This window comes from Mesoplodon bidens, assembly GCF_964165515.1.
Source record: "Mesoplodon bidens genome assembly, chromosome: 6".
NCBI lineage: Eukaryota > Metazoa > Chordata > Mammalia > Artiodactyla > Ziphiidae > Mesoplodon > Mesoplodon bidens.
Window position 1 is genome coordinate 30,429,678 of NC_138162.1, and position 24,032 is coordinate 30,453,709.

The 24,032-nt window shown below is 43.5% G+C and overlaps 1 protein-coding gene across 4 annotated transcripts in view; it reads right to left on the bottom strand.

Annotated features, from left to right (window-relative positions):
• ABCA1 (ATP binding cassette subfamily A member 1) overlaps positions 1–24,032 on the bottom strand; it is a 140,357-nt gene that overhangs the window by 107,279 nt on the left and 9,046 nt on the right. For 3 of the 4 annotated variants that reach the window (XM_081237809.1, XM_081237808.1, XM_081237811.1), the window contains exons 2-3: positions 11,467–11,629; positions 764–857 (exon numbers count right to left, since the gene is read on the bottom strand). In XM_081237809.1, the coding sequence (XP_081093935.1) occupies positions 764–857; positions 11,467–11,532 (160 nt within the window). In that variant the 5' untranslated portion in view covers positions 11,533–11,629. Of the gene's footprint in view, positions 1–763; positions 858–11,466; positions 11,630–11,716; positions 11,969–24,032 lie in introns of those variants that run through there. The other variant, XM_081237810.1, reaches the window with a different exon arrangement.

Consider the following 24,032-nt stretch of genomic DNA (forward strand, 5'->3'; position numbering starts at 1 on the left):
AATCAAATGAAATAATATTAGTCAATCTGAGATGTTCTACACAAATGCTGCTTAAAATTGTATGTTCCATGATTTGCAACTGTGTGATAAAGACACAATGCATATGAAAAAGCCCGGCAGGGACCAGATGATAGTGGTATTAAGGTATTGCCTTAGGGGGCTTTTTTTTTAAATTTATTTATTTATTTATTTATTTTTGGCTGTGTTGGGTCTTAGTTTCTGTGCGAGGGCTTTCTCTAGTTGCGGTGAGCGGGGGCCACTCTTCATCGCTGTGCGGGGGCCTCTCACTATCGCAGCCTCTCTTGTTGCGGAGCACAGGCTCCGGACACGCAGGCTCAGTAGTTGTGGCTCACAGGCCCAGTTGCTCCGCAGCATATGGGATCTTCCCAGGCCAGGGCTCAAACCCGTGTCTCCTGCATTGGCAGGCAGATTCTCAACCACTGCCCCACCAAGGAAGCCCAGGGGGCTTTCTTAATTACCCCTTTCTGAGCTATCAGTAAGGTTATTTTACTTTCATGATTGAAAATGCATGAAACAGATGTTGGCTATTATTATAATTACTATTATCACCATCTACTAGGACTGAAAATCGTTTCCTGAGCTCATGCCTCATCAAACAATTGGAAGCCTAGCTTTTCTGTTCCAAACCATTTGCACTATTTCCTAAAGATAGCATCTTGGCAGAGGTCACATTTAGCCCATGCCCATTGCCTGGATTCCGCTTGCCAGCAGTAAGTCTCAGGCGGGATGCTCATATACTCACATTCATGTTGTTCATAGGGTGGGTAGCTCAGCCGCACGGAGATCAGGATCAGGAAGATAAACAGAGGCCAGGCCACTTCCAGCAAGAGCTGACACTGAGTGGGAAGTAAGACAGAGCACCGTGAATTAAACAAACAAAACAACATGGAAGCCTAATGCTATTGAGTTGGGAAATCCACAAAAAAAGTTAATTAAACAATTGATCAGGACTTCCCTGGTGGCACAGTGGTTAAGTATCCGCCTGCCAATGCAGGGGGCATGGGTTCAAGCCCTGGTCCGGGGAGATCCCACATGCCGCAGAGCAACTAAGCCTATGAGCCACAACTACTGAAGCCCATGTGCCAAAACTACTGAAGCCCGCGCACCTAGAGCCCGTGCTCCACAACAAGAGAAGCCACCGCAATGAGAAGCCCGCACACCGCAACGAACAGCAGCCCCCGCTCGCCACAACTGGAGAAAGCCCACGCGCAGCAACAAAGACCCAACGCAGCCATAAAAATAAATAAATAAACAAACAAACAATTGATCAACTTCTCCAGCCTCTCTTACCACTCTCTAAGCTTTGATAATACTGAATTGTTTGCAGTTCTCACCTTATAACTTACTATTCCATACCTCTGTGTTTTCCCTACAAAAGGGAAGATGCTTCCCACCCTGCTTCATCTGGCTCACTTCCACTCATCCTTCAAGATTCAACCAGGCACAATTTCCTTTACTAAAGTCTCAGGCTGAGCTGGAAGCCCTTCTGCTGTGCTCCCAGAGTAACCCATGCATCCTCCTCCCATAACAGTTTCCCTGAGCCCCTGAAATCATGTTTTTATCACTGACTTCCTCACTACAATATGAGTACCCTGAAGGCAAGCAGTGGATCAAGTCATCTTTGCATCTCCAGCCTTAGCATAGTGTCAGGTATGTTATGACCATTTGTTAAAAGAAGAGGGCCAGGGCAACCTGCTGTGCTAAATACACACCACCTTGGCTCTAAAGGAGCACACAAAGTTGCCCCCTGCAGGGCTGAGAATAGGGCTCCAAAGGACAATGGAAATTCACATGCAGTTCCATAGTGACCTGTGTGCCCCCAGGACTGGAAAGATCTGGGAAGAGTGCAAAGTCCTTCCCCATCCATCAAGATCTGGTCACCACCTTCTCCAGTGGGTTAGAAGATCATTAAACATATGTAACTGTGATCCACCAGTTAAAGCAATGGGGTTTCTCTAAAGGAAAAACCTGCCTCAGTGAGTTACCAGGGGATAAATAAGCACAGGGACAGGATGGAAATCATGAGACATAATCTAACTGAACCTGTGGTGTTCGGACAACTAGTTCCACGGCCTGAAGCCTCACCTCTTTCATTCCTTTCAGTTCTGGACTCAGATGTTCTAATTAGGATGAACACCAAAGAGCCCAGAATAGTCACGGGCCCCTGTGATTGACAGTAACTACAACTGTGGCTTCTGAGCCAAGAGAACACTGCTATGAAATCCCTCCTTTTATTTAAACAGAATTTTTTTTGATCCCCAAGTCCATATATTTTTATTGTGGAAATTTTGAAATTAAAAAAAAATACAGAAAAGTAGAAAAAAATAAATATAAATCACCATTAATCCTACTTCCTGGAGATAATCCCTAGTAAATTAAGCTAACAATGGTTCTCCATTAATATTTTTTGTCTTTTTTTCCTATTCATACATAAATAATAAATTTTTCTCTACAAAATTGAGATTATACAGAATATATAATTTTGTATCTTGCTTTTTCATTGAACATCATACTGGGAGTGTCTTCCATGACATAAAATACTCTCTTAAAATATGGATTTCAATGGCCACTTGATACTCCACGCTGTGAATAGATCATAATTAATTTAACCTTTCTGCTTCAGATTGGTTTTAGCTTTTGTTTATTATTTGTCACTGGATTTCTGGTATTTTACATTCCAAAGACCTTTGATATGGTTCCACATTAAACTCTTTTTTAAATCTTCTTTTTAGAAGGAAATACATGGATGAGGACAGTGGATGTCCTAGGATGATAAGAACATGGGTGATTTTTTAAAACACCTTCCTGTGTTTTCTAAATTTTCCATAACGAGCATGTATTACTTCTCTAGTAGAACAACAACAACAAAAAAAAAACCACTGTTACCATATAACTATGAAGAATAATTTGCTCTAGATAGCACACCAGGGGAAAAAAAAAAAAAGACAAATGGGTCCTTCTTTGGAAGAAAGCATGCTGTCAATGGGGTCTCCGAGACCAAAGATGGGGCTGGTCTTGCTAAATATTTCTGTAAATAATCCCAAAGAAGCAACACACAGTGAAATCTCCAAGCTTTCAAATGACATTCAGCCTCCTCTACCAGTTGAGCTGCAAGTCCCTCCTTGGGCTCCCCAAGTACCCTGAGCCTCTACCAGCACTGGGCATAGCAGGGGCTCCTCCTCCAGTGTCCCTTTCTTCTCACTGAGCCTGCCGCATGATAAGGGCTTTAAGAATGTGTGTTGAGTGAAATAATGAACTGAAGTTTACAAAATAATAAAGATGGAAATGTAAGTCAGTTGAGCCCTTTGGGAAAGCAACTTGGCCATATGTATTCAAAAGATATGTTTATTCCCCTTGACCAAACAATATTCCTAGAAATTCATCCCACAGAACTAAGTTTAAAATATCAAAAAGCTGGGCTTCCCTGGTGGCGCAGCGGTTGAGAGTCCGCCTGCCGATGCAGGGGACACGGGTTCGTGCCCCTGTCTGGGAAGATCCCACATGCCGCGGAGAGGCTGGGCCCGTGGGCCATGGCCGCTGGGCCTGCGCGTCCGGAGCCTGTTCTCTGCAACGGGAGAGGCCACAACAGTGAAAGGCCCGCGTACCGCAAAAAAAAAAAAAAAAAAAAAAAAAAAAAATATCAAAAAGCTATATACACTAAGTTACTCATTCATTCAAACACTGTAATTGCAAAATATTGGAAACAACTTAATTGCAGAACAATAGAGAAATGATTAAATATGGCACATCTACTCAACAATACATTATGCAGTCACTACAAGGTTTATGAAACACAGACACTATTAACCATATAATATTAAGTGAAAAAAGTGGAACACAAAATTGTATGCATTTCAAGCTTACAGCTAAATAAAATCACTCACAAATGTTAACAGACGGGAGTAAAACTTCCAAAAAACGGTTTAACTGTGAATAAATTCAGAAAAGAATAATGAAATAGGAAAAAAAACAAAAACCAACAAAACCAAAATTAAATGAAGTGTATGAGTAAGATAGTCATCAACCTTGAAGCTCTGAAGCTACTATGTGTACTTTTGCGATAAATAGTAGCTACCATTTACTTTTTTTGAGTCAAGTGTGTAGCAGGCACATTATATATGGATTATTTCATTTAAGCCTGCAAACAACCCTGAGATGTAGGAACCATTATTGCCTGTATTTTATATGTGGCAAGACTAAAGCTCAAGGAAGGGGAAGTCACAGAGAAAGTCAGTGGCAGGGTTGAGATTAGCAGCTAGTTTTGCCCAACTCATGTGGCCTAGGTAGGAAATGACCCCACTAGGCGGCACAGTCAAAAAATATCAACAGGTTCCACAGAGGTAAAATGAGCTCATGGCCTATAGGTTTATCATAGTTACAGCCAATCCTGAGCACCTACTGTGTACCAGGGATTTATATAACTCATCTCTAATATTTAGATAGTGAAGAAAGTAAGATTGGGGCAGGTTATGGGCCATACATAGCCTAGTAAAAGAGTGCACCAGAGTTTGAACCCAGATCTACTGACCCCGACGTGCTTTTGCACCCATCATCCTGCCTCTCACAGAGCCATGTATGAGATATATACCTTACAAGATGGCCACTTAAGAGGAGTCTGGCACTCACCAGCCCTCCTGGGCACTGATCTGACCCAATGAATCAAAGTTTATGTTCCTGGACATCTCTGTAGCCCCACATCTAGGATCCAATAGGGGAGCAGATGATCAAAATATGTTGATTGATTGAAAAAAAAAAGAATGGATCTTTCCCACGGCACTGATAGCAAAGAGCACAAAGAAAATCTTGCAACTCATTTTTAGCAACTGAAGCCAGTGTGTGTAAGCAGACTAGGGAAAGAGGTGAGGAAAAGATTGCCAACCATGACAGCTAACACTTAAATAGGTCTTACCATGTATCAGTGTTCTAAGTGCTTAACATAGATGAACTCATTTAATCTTCAAATAACCCCATTAGCACTATTATAATACCCAGTTCACAGATGAGGGAACTGAGGCTGAAAGAGTAAATAAATTGTCCAAAGATACAAGCCTGGTAAATGGCAGAGCCAGAATTCAAAGCCAGTCCAACTCAAGGGTGTGTTCTTAGCCACTATGCACCCCAGCCTCCTTACCCCCTGCCCCATCTAGATACCAGAGTATCTAGATCTTGATCTTTATAAGCCATGCTGAGCTGAGATACTAACATGTATGAATGAATGAAGAGACCATCTCCAAGAGCCAGCACTCAAACCAGAGAACTTGTGACACACAATTCTCTCCATGCACTTTTACTCTGAACCTCTAAAATTATTTCTGTCATTGAACATAGAATTTGCCTTCCAAACTCAGGGGGCTGTTCTAGGTACTTCTTTTCCTAATAGCCTCCCTCTAGAAACCCAATTTGACTTCTGCCAGGAATGCCATTCTGGCTCCACTCATTGTCAAAATCAGATTTCTCCCCCATCTCTAAGCTTAGCTCTTTTCCTTCAGAATAGGTCCTCATAAATATTTGGGTTGGCCAAAAAGTTCGTTTGGGTCTTCCATACCAGAGGGAAAACCCAAACGAACTTTTTGGCCAACCCAATAGCTTGGAAATAAGACTGATGCTTTACTGCTACACACTCCTATAGAAAACTAGAAAACTCTTCTAAATCTTAGTCTGATGATACCTACCCACCTCCCTCCACACCTGCCCCCACCATGAGGCAGAGGAGATGGAGAGGAACACCATGTTCAAAAGATGCTTCTTACCAAAGTTAGAAACTCAGAAGCCTTCTTTTAGGTTGGGTATTAAAACAAAAATTCTGATGTTTCAGTAAATTGCTACACTGAGCTGCTCTGGGGACTTTCCACCTTGTTATTCCTCAGCAACAACATGGGGATAATATGAGTGGGCGTTTCTAGAGCAGGGTTTCTCTCAACAGCACTATTGACATTTGGGGCCAGATAAGCGTTGTAAGGAGCCCTCCTGTGAATGGAAGAATGTTTCCCCCATCCCCGGCCTCCGCCCGCCAGAACCAACAGTACCAACCACCCCTGGCCAGGACTGTAACCACCAAACAATGTCTCTAGACATTACCCAATGTCCTTGGGACATTAAAATAGTGCTAGGCTACTTTTAGAACTTGATAAGGTAATACGATTCAATGGGGAAAAGAAACAGATGAAAATATGAGAGACTATTCTGAGAGGTTAAAAAAGTAAAATGCGAGACAATGAATTTTCCCAGTTAACGGGATGTTCCTCAAAGCAGTAGCACACTCTAGGCTATATCAGCATCACGATGAAAAATACTTAGCGATATATACCTCAATTAAGTCTGGAAAAATTAAAGTGAAATCTTAAAGATCAAATCAGAGAAATGCTGGAGGGAAAAAGAAATCTGAAAACCACGCCTGTCCTCCCAGAACTGTAAAGTCTCATGTGGTGATGGTGGATTTTTAAATTGGTTTGATCCTTCAGAAGGACATCTGATCCTATATGTCAAGGGCCATTTCCTTGGACCTAGGAATCATACTTCTGAGATTTTGGCCTCAGGGGGATAATATAAAAATAAGAAAAGGCTATGTGTATGAAGTCTTTATAGTAGTTTATGTATAACAGCAAACACGGGAAACATCTGAATGTTGGCAATAGGGTATGAACTTACAAAATAAAAACTGCATTGATGGATTACTGTTAACGCTACCAGGAATGTCAGTGGCATTATCCCATGGCAGATTTGGGCCCAAAAGATCCAGCCCCTCCTCTTACTAATTTACTAACTTACAACACTTTCTTCACCTGTGGAACAGAAATTGTAATGCATACCTCTCAGAATTGCTGTGAAAATCAAGAAGATAACGGATAAAAAAATACTTTCAAAAGTACAAAACACAGCCTACACATCAAGAATCATTATTATAAATATGTAAATTATTTGGAGACATGGCAACAGATATGCCAAATGATGTTGAATGAAAGAGGAAAACAGAGCACAAAATGGTATGTATGTATGTATGTAATGATTGTCATTGTCTCCTTGGGCTGTCGTCCTTCAAGTCCCCTCAGTGCCAAGGACCACACCCTCTGACCCTCGTCATCATGACCTATCTACCTCAGGGACTCCTTCTGCACATAAAATAAAATTCAGCTACCCTTGCTCAGCTCCATGGCTGCGTGATCTGCCCCTGCTGACTCCCAACTCATCCCCAGCCAGTCTTCCTCCAGTGCCACTGGCTTTCTTCTTCTTTGACTCCAGAACGTGCGTTAGGCCCATGGCCTTCACACCCTCTGTCTCTCTGCCTGGAATCCAGTGGCCTGACGGCTGAGCTCCCGATCTTCCCCTGGCTAACTGCTGCTCGAACTTCAAGGCTCTCAGCTTAAATGTCATGACCTCCTATTCTAAATTAACTCCCATTCCACAGCCTGGTAGTACCTAACAGAGCAGGACAGTTTGGTTTTTTTCCTTCATAGCACTTAATCACAGTTTGTTACGAGATTTCTACTTATGTGATAATGTGCTTCATATCTGCTTCCCTCACTGAACTGTAAGCTCTATGAGGGCAGCGATCCTGCCTGTATACCCAGCACACTATCTTACGTGCAGGTAGATGTTCAATAAATATCTATCCAAAGGAAACAATAAATGGCTATTTGTTCTAACTTTCCTCATTCTAAAGAAGTGGAAACTAAAACTCAGGAAAAATGTGTTTCCCTGAGCCATTGAGACATAGAGTGGCCAAGCTGGAATGAGAATTGAATTAGAATTAGATAATAATTAGAATTCTTAATCAGGATTTGAACCAGCAATGCCAGGCCAGGACTAAGGACAGGAAAGAAATGTATCAGGTGAAATTGGAAGCCGGGAGGAGGTGCAGAAAGTTTGCATCTATGCTATGAAATTCTCTAGTGGCTCTTAAATGAGGAGTCTTAATTTTTATTTATTTGATAGCTTATTCCTTGTCATTAAACAATCCCCAAATATTGATATTCTTAATATTGATATATGCAGAAATTAGAATTATCTATGTTCCCAGACACATAGCTAGACAGAGCTAAATGAGAAAATTAATGGCAAAGGCAAAAAAGAGAGGCCATATGGCCGTACTCTGTCCCATCTGTTCCGTGGGGACCTTGGCCTCTGGCTCGGCCTAAAACCAGATGAGGATCCGGAGAACTCTGAAGCCCCTCGCCCTTCCTGTCCCAAGCCCTGTTTGTGCTCAGTGACTGCCACCCACACAAGTTAACCGTTACTTTGGACCCAAACTGAGCTTTGCACCCAACTTATGCAACTCAATTTCAACGTATTCTTTGCCCAACAGGAACAGTGGAAATCTACCCCTGGCTGATGGTCCCCATAAGTCTGCATAATGGGAGCACAAGAGAGAGGTCCCCAGGATTCATTAGCAAACAAGGACACAGAGTGAAAGGGCAAACGGCCGCCTTTCAGGAAGTTTGCTCAGGGTTTACTGTTCAGCACCCAGCTTTTACATCTTTCTTCCCATCTCCCTCCACACAAGGCCCCTATAGCAGGGGAGCCTCTTTGAGACCTGTAAACTAATGGCCCATTTAATGCATTTACCCCCTGTTCAGCAAATACTTATTAAGCATATCCCCGGTGCCAGGCTCTGGGGCCATGTGTGTACATCCAGGATCTCAGAAGGAGGAAATCAGGCAATGGTTTCCCATACACTGTGGGCAAGAACTATTTGGAGCTGCTAACTTCTTCCCCTGCCTACTGGGCAGAGCTCGTTCTGACTGTGTGAACTAACAAAGTGGTACCAAAACCCTAAACAGGTTCAACTGTCTATAAAACAATATATCTAGAGATCCAAGCCAGGTGGATTGGGAAGTAGCTACAGCCAGCACTTGAGATCCATGGGCATTAAATCTTTTATGCAGATAAGGCAAAGCCTGCTCAAAAAGGGCCTGTGCCTGTAGGGCCACCAGGAAATTGGTTCTGGTGCTACTTCCATGACCCACCCACTCTGGACCCCTGTCCCCTACCCCAAACCCCAATCCCATCAGCTGTACAAGAAGCAGGTCAGATCTTTCCAGCTCTGACAACCTAAGCATGTGCAACCTGAAATAAACCACCCTTTGTTTCTGGTTTGGCAAAATACATTTCCTGTAGAAATCAGGAAGGGAGGACAAGCTAGCAGGCAGTAGGTGTTAACACCTAGAAAAGCCCTTTTGTGTCAGGATACTGTCTCCCTCTTACTCTTTCAACAAGAACTCTGCCACGAGGCCAAAAATTGCCTTTGACTAAGCCCGCCTATCTCTCTACTCGTAATGCTTTTTAAACTGATAAGCAATATTGAGCAAGAAGCAGCAAGACTAGTAAAGACTGGCCCAGCCTGGATGGCCCAATCCCAAATCCTGTTCCAGGACACTGTGCTCCTGATTCCTTGGTTGACCTTGAGGAAATCCCTTCCCTGCTTTGTGCCTCAGTGTTCTTATCTGTAAAATGACAGGCTTGGGTTGGACTGCCCTTGAGACCTTGCATCACTAAGATGATATAGTTCCTTCCACTACTCGCCAGCTAATGGACACAGCACAGCAGAGACAGTTGCCTATCACGTGGGCTGCTGCCATCATGATGAGAAGAGGCAGGGGACCTGGACCACACAGTAGCTAAGAAATGAGACTAGGAGGTGAACGTATAGGTCTTTGGAACACCAGGACCTGGGCAGAGCCATGGCAGGCAGGGGCAAAGGCAAGAAAGAGGTTAGAAACTTCAAGACTGAAGATAGAAAAAATAATAATACCACTGAAGAGCAATCTGACATAGTGGTTTAGAGAACCAGCTCTAGAGGCACACGTATACACACATATCCATGAGGGATTATATATGAGTTCTATGTCAGGATTTTAAAATGTTGTGTTTTCATTTCAATGGTCACCTAAGCAAATGTGAATAAACATATCTGGATTTTTCTGAATGCTTACTTTATAACCAAGTTCTGGCACAAGATTTCAAGCCTCAGTTTATATTTGTGTTTGTGACTGTGTTAGCACCAATATAATTGTAGCAGACCAATGAGAAAGGCACAGATGCAGATGCAACTTGTGAATGATGAGATTGGACCAAATGAAAGCCAAATGATATCAAATGAAGGTCACTGGAAAAAATGATTGGAGAATTGAATCATTAGCACATAGTAATATAGACTGTCCAAACTCAAACGAATAAGGATTCACTACCATAGTCACATTGTTACCTATAATATGGCTTCAGCTATACAGTGTCAGCTGCCTTACCACATTGACAGTCCTGGTTTTGCAATTTTGTTTGCAGTTAATTTGTAAGTTTGTATGGGTCATATGGCCTGTAAGAATAAGGGGTTTATATCTAGTTTCACATATGTTCATATTTAAGTAACATTATAATAAAAAAATAAATTTAGTGAACAGAGGAGGACCTTGACATTTTTGTTCTTTTTTTTTTTTGACATTTTTGTTCTTTTAAAGAAGGGCCAGGATGTGGGAACAGATGTATATGTATGACTGATTCACTTTGTTATAAAGCAGAAACTAATAAAAAAAAAAAAAAAGAAGGGCCAGCCAAGCATTAGTCTAGTTTCAGAAACACTGAATTAAGTTATATCCAAGATCCCTTACAGCTCTTTGAGTCTAAGAAAGATGAGCATTTCGCTTGCAGATGTGTTAAGCTTCATGAAGACAGCCAAATGGGGATATAGGTTTAGAATTCAGGAAAAAAGGCAGGGCAGGAAACAGACATTTAGAAGCCTACTACAGAGAGGTGCAGCTAAGCCCAGGAGACTGGACGGGATCTCTAAGAGTGTTCAGAGAGGGAGAAGCCAAGAGCTGATGTCGGAGCTTCAGAGAGATCACCGGGCCTTATAGCCTTTATCTTCTCACGGAAAAATACCATTCAGCTGAGAGTTAAAGATGTCCTTCTCGGGTTTACTGAAAGGATCATTGTCCCATCCAGAAGTGAATGGCTTAGAACCCTCCACAGAAATAAAACAAATCTCAGTTTTATATTCCTCCAGCCTTGCAGTCAAAGCTGACAGGAAAGAGTCCACACTGACACTAACAGATCCAGCCTCTGATCTCTAAGAGCTGGGCCACGAACTCACTTCATTTCCACTGCCCAGAAACCATTAGATACTCTTGGAGAGCCAGGTGGCCCCCAGGGCTGCAGCAAAAGTTAAGAGGAAGATGGCAAAGGGGCAATTCTGTGCCAGATTCCAGAGGTCAGAACTCAGGCCTGGGTACTAGCACAAACCAAAGCTATCATTTCTGCCTGGCTGCCAATCTGTCCCCTACGATAAGCGACGGGGCTTGATCAGGACCCTACATACAGTCCCGTGTCCACCGGGGCCAGATTCATTCAATCGCTTTGAGAAAACCAAGAAGACTCCCTTTCCCCCCTCCTCCCCTCCCAACTCAAAATCAGGAAGAAAAGCATGGGAGAACCCCCAGAGAAACCCAGGCTTACTGTTTGTCTTCTTCTGAAAGTGAGGTTCTTCCACAGCAGCAACCTCAGCTGAGGCCAACAAGCCATGTTACCTCAGCCAACACCACAGAGCCTGCGTGAGGCTCGGGAGCCCGTGGAGGAAGTGGCTGGAGCTCACAGTGGGGACGCTGTGGCTGGTCATTAACTGAAAGATAAAGCAAGAGGGGAGAGCGCCGTCAGTTTTTGCTGCAAAGCTATACGCCAGTGAGGGCTGTTGCACCAGCCCTCTCACCTGAGCCCTCAAACCCAGCTCTGCCTCATGACTACTTCTCCATAAGGCATGAGTCCCCAACTTCTAGCCTTGAGGTCTCTGGGAAACAGGGATTCTGGAGGTTTTCTGGCAGTAGCCTGGGAGTGAGTCATTATTATCCCAATCAATTGAGCTCCACTGGTGTGATCATTTGGAAATGAAAAATGCACTTATGAAGGCAGACCTACGTGAGCAACCTTAGGTGGCCAAAACCCTGAGATTGCAAAGGGCATATTGGAATCCCAGAGACCTGCCTCCCTTCTCTAAGAAAATGCCTCCCCTCTCAGAAAATGTCAGCAGCATTTATAAATTTTGCCTTGAACCTGGAGTGACTTCTGCTATTCCCTGAAATTTGCTGCAAACTACGCTTTCATCTAGCCCCAAAGTTGAGTCCTTCTGGTGATAAATGGCACCATCGATAAAGCAGTTTCCTAATCTGGAAAAAGTCACAGCGTGTCTTAGATGTGATGATGTCTTAGATGGTGTGAGTAAACACCAAGGAAATGCCATGGACACCTGGCTCCCGGGTGATGAGGACAACACCAGTGCTGTGTGTGTGTGGAAAGAAAACAATATCTCATTGAGAAAAACAAGGCAGCTAGGGCAGACGGAGAGCATCACCCGTGAAACTGACAAGCTCCCATTGTCCAGACATATGCACACTTCTGGCCTTGCTACACCTGCACCTGCACACAGGGCCCACCTACTCCTCGTCAGGTGTCACAGGTGCCTCCTTGGAGGACTGTTTTGCCATCCTGGGGTGGGGGGGTTCTCATAAACAGGGGATACAACCTTCTGTGTGTCCCTGCTGCCCCCTCAACAATGGTATTCATTTAATTCTGGAATAATCCCAGGTAGTCATACTAAAATTAAAGTTGGGGAAAGGGTGAAAAATGAAAACTGGAAGAAGGGAGGGATGCACAGGTCAAAGCTAGGCCCTGATGCCACTTCACAGTCATGAACGCTTAGCAGAAATCAGAAACCGGCTTTACCTCTAAAATGGCTCGTTTAATCATTGTGGCCTCTGGTGGAGTAGAGGTGGGATATTAGGCCTGAGGAACAAACAGCAACAACAGCTAAGAATGTAGTGGCCACTTGTGCATACAAAACCAAGTATTGGACTAAACGTCTGTGGGTCCAAACAGACCTCAATGCAAAGGGTGATCTATAGCAGGATTTTACCGTCTTGGTCCCCACCCAACAAGGACCTGGATTAAAAACTTCTACAAAAGAAGAGGGAATGGAAGGAGTCTGCAGTGTCTGAGAAGAAGGACTGACTCTACTATTACGTATTTTAATTAATTCATTGACAAGCCAACGAATCAGGGATTCCTCTGAAATAGTCAAGTCTTAGGACCTATTTCTTTTTTCTTTTTATTTATTGATGTATTTATTTGGTTGCACTGGGTCTTAGTTGCGGCAGGTGGGCTCCTTAGTTGTGGCTCTTGGGCTCCTTAGTTTTGGCACATGGGCTCCTTAGTTGCAGCAGGCGAGCTCCTTCGTTGCGGCATGGAGGCTCCTTAGTTGCGACTCACCGGCTCCCTAGTTGTGGCATGTGAACTCTTAGTTGTGGCATGCTTGTGGGATCTAGTTCCCTGACCAGGGATTAAACCTGGGCCCCCTGCATTGAGAGCGCGGAGTCTTAACCACTGCGCCACCAGAGAAGTCCCCCTATTTCTTTTCTTTATCCTTTGCTCAGCAAACCTCTAGATGGACACAGATGCCGCCCCCCTGAAAAAAATTCTCACTCCAAAAAGAAGAGTTAAATCAGCACTGTGTCCATCCACAATTTGTTGTTTAAAGATGGCAACTGGCCTCCAAGCGCTGAGAGCCAGAATTCGATTGTGAGCTGCGTGCTTGCAATCCCAAATTATTTTGAAAGTGGCCTAGGACAGGGCTTACATTCCAGAAACACAGAAATAAATAATTAGCTATATTTTTCTCATGCAAAAGCTGCTCTCCAGGAATCACTCAGTTAATTTAGAAGCTACAAGAATCTTTTCAGATCCCCAAAGTAACAATGAGGAGGTTGAAACACAAGTTTGAAATTAAAAAAGGAATATTAACTTAGCAGAAAGAGAGCCTAGACAGGAATTAGGCCCAGCTTCCGAACTATGTGCCCTTGGCCATATCTTTATGCTCTCTGAGCATCAATTTCCTCATTATAGAATGGGGGTGACAACACCTACCTTGCATGATATTCAATAGATTCAATGAGACAATATAAGTAAGTCCCCAACAAAGTATATGGCACACTGTAAGTGCCAAAGAAACGAGTTCCCTTCTCCCCACTTTTCTTTCTCTGGTCTATCAGTACCCTCTAACAGACAAATGGTTATATCCTGTCTAAACAATCTTTTCTACTCCATTATTTCTAGCAAGTCCGATGTGGGTTTCCAGCAAAGTAGGAAGGATGAAATCAGAATGGCCTAGTGTTAGAGACCCCCAGGCCCAAACAAGGACACAGAATCCCCTCAATCTGAGTGGAGAATCTCAGAGGAAAAGAAGACACGCCTCTATAGAATGTTCACGAGAAGAGAATGGCCAGGAGGAGGTTTTTTGGAGAGTATTTTCCTAAAGCAGAGCTTCTGGGTCTCCAGACATGGATTCCAGCCTCAGAGACCCTCCAGGAGACACGCAGAGAAGTCAGCGAGAAGTAGCCTGGAGCAGCAGTAGAAGGTCCTGCTCTGGCTGTGCTGGGTACCAACAGGCAGGCTTCTTGCCCCACTTCCCCTGCCCACCTTGACCCAGCCCTCGGCCTCCCGCATAATCCCCTCCTCCCACCTCAGGACACGGTGACCACTGCTGGGAGCGATTTTGCCCAAAGAGGAGGGTTTGGCAATGCCCGAATTCCCCTGCTCAGGTAACTGAAGCCCAAGGGACATTTCTACATCAGTTTTCCAAGGAAGCAAACAAACAAACCAAAACCAAAAAGAAGGCCGTATTATGTACTAGATTTCTCAATGTTTCCAAGCTAGTAGCACACTCGCTTCTGCCCTTATGCACATTTCCACATTTCCAGTTACTGGCTGGAAAGGGTCCTACTTCACAATCACGGCCAGTCAATAGGCCACCCTCTTCTGGCTCCTGCGTGACCAAAACAGCCACTCCCCTGGGTTCCCTGCCTCCGGTCTTGCCCCTTCCATCCATTCATCACAGAGCAACCAAAGTTATTCCACTAAACCCAAGTTCCAGGTATGCCACTCGCCCACTGAAAACCTCTGCCAGCAGCCCACCGCCCTGAGGATAAAGTCCAGTCCTCACCTTGGTTTAGCTGGTCTCCCCGATGACTCCAGCCTCCTCTCTCACCACTCCCCACCTCCTAAGCCAGGTCCCGCAAAACTACCCACGGCTCCAAATGGACGGCCCTCTCTCCTACCACAGGGACTCCTGTGCACTCCCAGTCCTGAAGCTGCTGCTCCCAGCACTGTCAGCCTAGCCAACTCCTCCTCAACTTTAGGATCCTGTCCTGACCACACTCGGTTAGGAGCCCCTCCTAGGTGCACCCAGGGCAGCCTCTGTCTTCACTTGCATCGTTTCTGCCACTTTCTGAGTCCACGGGACCTCTTTCTTCATAGCAATTTTCCCCAGCATGCAAGACAGTATCAGGCATAGAGTAAGCCCTCAGGGAATATTTGCTCAATTAATTAACTACAAGATGGGCATGAGAAATAGGGATTCAGGATGGAAGGGTGGTGGCATTCCTGGGCCCGTGATAACCGGTTTCTCAAGCTTGATTAACTGATTCAGGCAAATTGTCCCTAGGGAGGGGGCTCTATGTTCACCACACACTTGTGACGGCCACAAGGACTGCTGAGCTTCCCAGGTGACTCCTGGGACACCTGGGAAAGTGTAACTGAATCTAGCTAGGCTGCCCACTAACAGGTTTAGCTAAGGCCCTCCCAAGGCCAGAGGAGCCATGAAATCTGCTTTCTCCCCACCTTCATGCCAAGTCCTAGGTGCTCCCTCTCTAGGTCTTTGCATCAGTCACCCAGGTGGATCATGCTTTGCCAAAATTCAACATAGTTCCATACTCTAACCTTTTTTGTACAGCTTGACCTTGAGGAAGCGACTGTTCAAATCTTTGGCCAATTCAAAAAAAAAAATTTCACTTCAAGTGCCACTGATATTCTAAAATTATTAATACCTAGAGAATACCACAGCCTGCTGAACCATGACCTTCTCAAATAAGCAAAGATCATTAGTTGCAGAGAAATGCAAACTAAAACCACAATGAGATACCACTGCATACCCACTAGAACTACTGCAATTTTTAAAATTGAAAAGTGTTATTATGTGGAGCAACTGGCACTCTCATACATTGCTTGTGGAAATGAAAAATGGAACAGGCACTTCGTAAAATACTCTGGCAGTTTCTTGTAAAGTTATGCACAGACTTATAACCCAGCCATCCCATCCCAGGTATTTACCCAAAAGAAATGAGAGCATATGTTCACACAAAGACCTGTATGTGAACATCTATAGAAGTCTTATATAGAATAGCCAAAACTGGAAACAACCCAAATGTCCATCAATTAGTGAATAAATTAAAATGGAGTATCACTCAGCAATAAAAAAAAAGGACTACACTACTAATACATGCAACAGCATGGGTGAATCTCAAAAGCCTTATGCTAAGAGAAAAAAGCCAGACACAGTAGACTACATACCGTATGAGTCTATTTGTATGACATTCTGGAAAGATGAAACAATGGGGACAGAAATCCTATCAGTGGTTGCCAGGGGGTGGGGGAGAGGACAGACTGCAAAGAATATTGAGTGGTGGAAATATTCTACACCACGACTGTGGTAGTGATTATACATATACTATACACATTTATCAAAACTCATCTAACTGTACATGCAAAAAGGCCAAATTTAACTGTATGTAAATTATATATCAATAATTTGATCTCCCTCTCCCCAAAAAACTTGTGTTCTATGACAATAATTAACACACTCCACAAGTCAAATCATGCCTTGGAAGACCTAAGTACTGCATAGTGTAAAGCTTGACTATTGTGTGATTCCCTAGGAAGGTAAACAGTGAATAAAATCTTCACCCCCTGTTCATTCCACAAACAACTGCAGCCTTAACTCTGCAAGGCTGCCATTAGCCACAGCAAATATTAACTGAATGCCTGTTATGTGCAGGTGCTGTTCCAGACATTGGAGATTCAGCAGTGAACAAAAGTGGCAAAGTTCCTGCTCTCATGGACCTTCTATTCTAGCAAGGAGGTATAAAACAGACAAATAACAGTGTGTTGTTAAGGCAGTGGGTGATAGGAGTAATGAAGAAAAATAAAGCAGAGTAAGCAGGCAGAAAGTAACTGAGGGGTGGGTAACTCCTTTCTTTAGGACAGTGAAATGAGAGTGTGCCATATGCTACTGGCAAAAGGGTCACCAAGTGACAGCTGGGATCGTGAATTCTTTTAACTTTTCCCTAAACCAAAACCTGAAATGTCAGACAGACTCAGTGATACTGGCGAAAGAAAAAATATAGGTTCATAGGAAGCCTGGTGCCATGGGGGGAAATGACGACCCCAATCAGCACCTACTGCACTGCTCCCCCAACCCCCTTCCTCACCAAAACATTTGGCCCTTTTGAACTTCACATGTAAGTTTCAAAGAGCATGAGAAATATAAAGAAGAAAGGAGGAAAGAGGAAGAGGCAGACATGCTAGAAAGACAAGGTGGGAGGGTTTTTTCCCACTTAGTGAAGTCAAAAGGAAAACAGGAACTACACCCCGTGACTGCCTTCTACCCTCCTAGAGCATGAAATCTGTCTACAGAAACAAAGTAAGGGAAAAAACTTCATGTGTTTACACTGCTACCCGAAACTCTTAGTTTGTGCAGTAACCAAGGGTTGGTTGGTCTTTTTCCTTCCTGCAAGAACGCTGTGAGTTGGGCTTCCCTGGTGGCGCAGTGGTTGAGAGTCCACCTGCCGATGCAGGGGACGCAGGTTCGTGCCCCGGTCAGGAAGATCCCACATGCCGCGGAGCAGCTGGGCCCGTGAGCTATGGCCGCTGAGCCTGCGTGTCCGGAGCCTGTGCTCCAAAACGGGAGAGGCCACAACGGTGAGAGGCCCGCGTACCAAAAAAAAAAAAAAAAAAAAAAAAAAAAGAACGCTGTGAGCACGTGAGACTGAGCTTCTGTCAAAGGGTGGGAGCCAACCCTCTAGCCTGCTTGCTCCAGGAGAGGACGGTCTCCAGTGGGGGACCACACAGCCGCCGTTTCTCACTGGAGCAGAGAAGTCGGCTCCACAAAGCAGAAGAGGACAACCTTGCGCAAGGCCATCCCCCAGCTGATAGAAAGAGTTCACTGTGGCTTTGGAGACCCACTCCCACCACACCCCAATCTTATAGAGAAGCCAAGGCCCCAAAAAGCAAGTGGCCTGCCCAGACACCCCCTAGAGTTAGAGCTGGCCCCCAGGTTTCTCAAGAAATAACTTGTCAACAACTGTTCCCACTTTCCCACTACTATATTCCTCCTACAATTCTGCTTCTTCTTCTGAACACATTTTTCCTATCAGTTCTACCCAAAGAGTTCATACAACGCAAATATGCAGTCAGCAATTAATTTTCGTCTTCCAAAACCAGTGGTTTTATGACAGCTATTTCTCTAAATTTTAAACAAATAAATAGATAGATAAATAGATAAATTTGTGTGTGTTCACAGTCACCAGAAGTGAGATAGAAGTTGAAATCTGTGACAACAGCGATCAGCATCTCTCCTGACAAAACTGTTTCTAGATGTCTTATCTCAATAAATAACTAGCCGTTAACAAAAGCAGGAGGTGGATTTACGGCAGGATTTAACTCTATCATATATGAATTGTAGTAAATGTGTTGGCGGTAAAGCTCAACGAATGGCCTCTTCATGAGATGCTGATGCAAATGCAAGGATCACAGCTGTTGCTGCATCTCATCTCCAGAGAGATGTAGAGGGTCCTGAAGAATGAAGATATGAAACCTGTAAGCCCACCAGAGCATGCTTGCTTGGAAAAGGTCTGTTCTTTAATTGCCTCTCTGAGTATATGTCTCTGGATCAGTAGCCACATTCAGGGAAAAGGCTAGTGAAGTTATTGACAGTCAGAAAACCAGGCTGGAACAGGCTCATTGCACCCATGACTGAAGACAGGACACGGCTGCCGTGGTGGAAGAAGGGGCGTCGCCCCGTGGAGTCGCCCCGTGATCTCTCCCAGGCTGAGCCATCAGTTTTATTAAGGCTGAAGTTAATTTGACTGCCTCAGTTTCTTTTCCGGTCTCCAGTTGCCACTGAGCTCTCTACCTGTAAGGTCGTTCATGCTAATCCTGAAATTCTACCCCCTCGCATTCCCCAACCATATTGCAGACCCAGAAACTCAGTGAAACTGTCCTTAGTTGCCACTAGACCCTTAGAGGCCTGCAGAAAGGCCGTGGGCTGGTACTCAGTGACCCCTGAAACTGTGTTCCTACTTAAACCATAACATTTTAATACTCAAATTTAAGGAGAAAAAAAGATGTAAGAAATCCTCCAAGATAAAAGTCAAGGATAAAAGGAAGCCATTCTATCATTCTCGAAGATTCCTGTCATTCTAGAAGAGGCTCTGCTATCACAATACCTGTTTAAAAAATACAGATCCAATGAATTTTATCAATTCTAACAATCTGTAACTCAAGGGGATATTTTTTAAAGTACCAAATGTATCATACTTACTTATTAGTAACAATAAGTTTATAGATAACTGCACATTCTTGTTTCACCCTGAAATATATATTCAATTACCTGGACAAAAGTATTTGCTAATAGCTAATTTTCAAAATGAGAGTTATGACATGAATACATAAAAATGTAAAGCTAGAAGAGATACATGAATACTGCACAAATCTGTAACAAGCCTTTGAGAAGCATAATTCCTCATGCTGTCAACAATTCTATTTTAAAGGAGATTCAAAAAGTGTAAATCTATTTCTATCACGTCACTGATATTTGGACAACCAAAGATCCTATTTATCACTCTCAACAGTCCAGTTGTTACCAGCTAAACAATCTCAGGACTTCTAAAACTGACAAGATCCAGGGTTTCTGAAAGCAAATCTGTCCTGTCCCCAAGTTCTTGTTTCATTGTTGTAGAATTATGGAGGAATTCTGACAAAATGCTGGAGATAACCCTTCTTCCCCTGATGATTTCCACTAAACAAACACAGAGCAACCTTCAAAGGAAGACTTCAGCAAACAATACAACTATTTGCTTTTTCCCTGGTTGGGGATGTGTAGCATATAGAAGAAATGAACCTTTCGCCTAGCAATGAAATACCTGTCAACATTACATGTCATAGAAAAAAGAAATTTCTCAACCATAATCATAATGCCAAAGCAAGAGGGCCCTGCAGGGAAGGAACTATCAAAGTCACAAACACCCTGAGTGATACAGAAACACAAGCAAGCCCACCTCCATGAGCAATCCTTTATTTGCGGAAAAAACTTGACTGGGTAATATTCCCTGTTGTTGGAGGAGGGTTTTCCAAGAGAATTTTATGATAAAAGGCTTGGTGACTGTATCAACAAAACGACCGCTTTGTTTGGTTTACATCTCGGAAGGGTCAACATCTTCAGATGCTCAACCTTCTCCCAGGATAAAAAGTGTTTTTTTTGAATTTTTGAATTTTATTTATTTTTTTATACAGCAGGTTCTTATTAGTTATATCTATTTTATACATATTGGTATATATATGTCAATCCCAATCTCCCGAAACAGTGCTCAAAGGACTTGGGGACAGACAAACCCAAATCCCTTCACTGCCTTCTACTTCCTGCAGGCCAATGTCGCTGTGCAGCAAACTTCCCCAGACGTCCTTAACTCTTATTTTCTTGAATTAACTGGCCCGGTAGACAGAAGGGAGGTTTTGGAGTCAGAGGAAGCAGGTTCTGAATCCTGACTCTGCTCCTCACCTGCTCTGGAACCCTAGGGATTCTGAGTCCCTGTATCCTCTCCATTAAATAGAACAAATAATGTATATAAAATATTTAGCCAGTTCCGGGAACAAAGGAAGTATCCAGCAAACGGCAGCTATTTACAATGATTAGTGCTGCTGACTTCACAGGGTAAAGCATTCATCAAGGATGGGGCACAAAATGGGCAGTTTATTAAAGGAATCTCTCTTCTCCCTTCTTTGTCCACAGATGGCATGATTTCCCCCAAGGGCTTTTCCAGAACACACTGGAACTCTCTGCAGTGCCCAGCTCAGTGGGAGATGTGAAAGGGTTATGCTGGTATCCTCATGCCACTTCTGCCATTGTTGTACCATAAACCCCCGTTTGGGGACCCCACCACCCAGTTATACTATTCTCCCACTCTGGGGGCAGTCAGCTCCCCTGTTCCATGCAGGCCGCCGTCCTCCACATCTTTAGCACCCAGCACAGTTTTATTCTCCAGCCCACTTCCTCCAGCCTCCAGGTGAATTACCTATTTGCAATCTGGGCCTTCTAATTCCTCCATCTCTTCAGCTCTCCCTACCATCTCCTCCAGTGTACCAACTTCTCAGCTGGTCCCTGCTAAACTGCAAGCCATGTGCAGCAAGCTACGGTGTCTCAACATCTTACCATCCTCTGCCACACTGAGCCCAGAGCCCAGGACCACTTGGTGCTTGGAAACACTTGTGGAATTTGAAAGCCTCTGAAGTCAGACCTCAGGGATGAGAAAAATTAGTTAAAGCAGGTTCACCACGGTAACATGTCAGAAATGTCATTGAAAGTACAGGTTCAGGTAGCCCAAAACCATGACAAAATTTCCAGCTGTGTTCAAAGAAACACAGGTTAAATAGGAGTACATTTAATTTGGTTCTCCCCAAAGCCACTCTAATCTGTTGGGAAGGACATTCATTTTCATGGACTTCATGTGACCAAAGGAGAATCTGTAATTTGCCAGACTGAGGCTCTAGAACCCCTGTAAACATGGCAGCAAACAAGTAAACATGCCAGCTAACAAGAATACCTCCCCTAGGGGCTCAGCCACTGATACAGGACTGTCAGCATTGTTCAGGTGCCTTGAACTCTAAACCCATAGACTCAAGTCAAGAACTCACTTAATGAAGCATATCAACACCTGGATATAATTTTTCCACCTCAACACTTTATTCCTTTTACTGTTGCCAAAACAAGTTATCTTATCTCCAGGCTCTCTTCCATTTCTAGCTCGTAGAGCATGTGACCAAACCCAGCAACCTTCTCCAGAACCTCCTCTTTCACCAGCCAGCCCTTGAGACAGTGCAGGCACATGTCATGTGTCCGAGATGCCTCTGTCCCTGCAGCCCAGTGGGGACCAGCTGACCAGGTAGGTGAGGATGTCATCAGGACTCCACGGCAGGCACAGAGGTACAGGGTCTGAGCCCTGCCCTTCCAGCTTCATAAATAAACTCCTTCTCTATAACAACCAAAACAAACCACTTTGCTGGCTGCCTCACTTAATTAAAGAGGAATAAGACCACAAGTTTAAATTCACCTACCTGTGATTCTGAGAAACAAAAAATGAAGGATGGTAGCCTTTTAAAAACAAATAATGGCAACATGAACTCCATTATTTGAGGACAGAGTGCCTTGCTGGTCTCTGCAGCCTCCAGGGGCATATCCACTCCCCTCAATGGAGGCCATTGGAACCTAGTGTCAGACAGCCAAGGAGAAAGCCACACTGTGATCATGTGAAATGGGACTGGAGTTGGAAACTGGAAAATGGCACTAATTCCACTAAATTTGCAAATCCAGCAACAGGACTGACAAATGAATAAACACTACTTGACCAAAGGCTTTCTTTACTTTGAACTCAAGGCCCTTACTATAATTAACACAATCATTAAAGTTAAAAAAAAAGAAAAAAGACCTGATAAACTGCCTTTAATCACAATTAATCCTAAATGGCCAAAATTAGCATAGGGTTTTTATACTTTTGCATAAAGGAAACGGTCCCCAGGAAAGACTCAACCTTTAGGACTTCTGTGGAGGTTTCCTTCTGATTTGAAAGGAAATCAGAAGGAAATTACAACCAAAGAGCAATGTTTATTTAAGGGAGTGAGAAAAAAAAATCCAGTTGAAAAACCTATTAAGATTCAAATTGGACCAACAGACAGAATAAATGAGGTCAGCTCAATATTCAAAGATTCAGTGTCCATTGTAAGCTGAAAGGACAGACTTATAGACCCAATTTCTTTTTTCTCTCCTAAAAGGACACTGTAAACACTACCCTAAATTCTGGTACAGTAGCGAGAAGCCTGGATTAAAGAGGCAAGAAGCTAAGGTTCTAAGTTCCAGTTACTGACTGCTGGGGAGTCAATTTAGGTAAGACATTCTACCACTCTGAGCCACAGAACAGAAAACAAGCTTTTATGATAAATAGACTGGAGTAGAAGGTCTTCTGAGTCTAAGAAAACTGCCTGGAGCTTGGGTTTCAGATACGAGTTTGAACCCCCGGCTCTGCCATTATCGAAGCGTGTGAACCAGGAACAAATTATTTAACTAGTCTCTGTATCAGGTGCACCATCTGAAAAATGGGGCAACCTCAATATTTCCCCAAATGCAGGAAAGCTACACAAGATGAATTTAAGCAGTACTTAAATTCCATGTAGAGGATTTTAGGGGATGGACAGGCACAGTATTAAACACTCAATCACACAATGAGAAAACATTCTTTTCAGCACTTCTTTAGCCTTTGTAAAAACTGTATTACATTAAGGAGAAAGTTTCTGTTTGATCTTCTCTTCAATGTCTCTTTAACACGTGCTTAATTTCCCTTTTTTAACAAAGTGAGAGCAAGTCTCAGAGTCAGTGCCTTTAGAAAGCAAGTTTATTTTATAGACAGACTGTTTAAGAAATAATTTGCTTTCATTCTAATTATTTTAAAAATTACCTTTTATTTGAGACAACTGATGTCAGTTTTCAATTTAGAGAACCAATATAAAGTTAACTTTAAAAAATATATGTATTGATGATTACAGAAGTGTGAGTCCATTGAAATAATCTGAGGGGCTTACACGCTGCCTACCGCAGGATCCAGTTAGGAGAAAATATGGTAATGCAGGGCAAGGCCTAGCCCACACCGAGCTCATCTACCCACGGTCGAGGGGCAAAATTTCCGTCAGTGAGGAATCAGAGTAGAGGGTACAGTGCAAACAAAAGCCGACCACGAAGCATGGCTGTGAGATTCCAGAACGAGGAGAAGCCAAAAAATAGCAGGAAGGGGTTCTTAAAGTAGAAATCAGAGAAAAGAGGAAAACCCATAGAGGGAGAGTCAGTTAACAGATAGTTACTGAGTCAGACTACATGC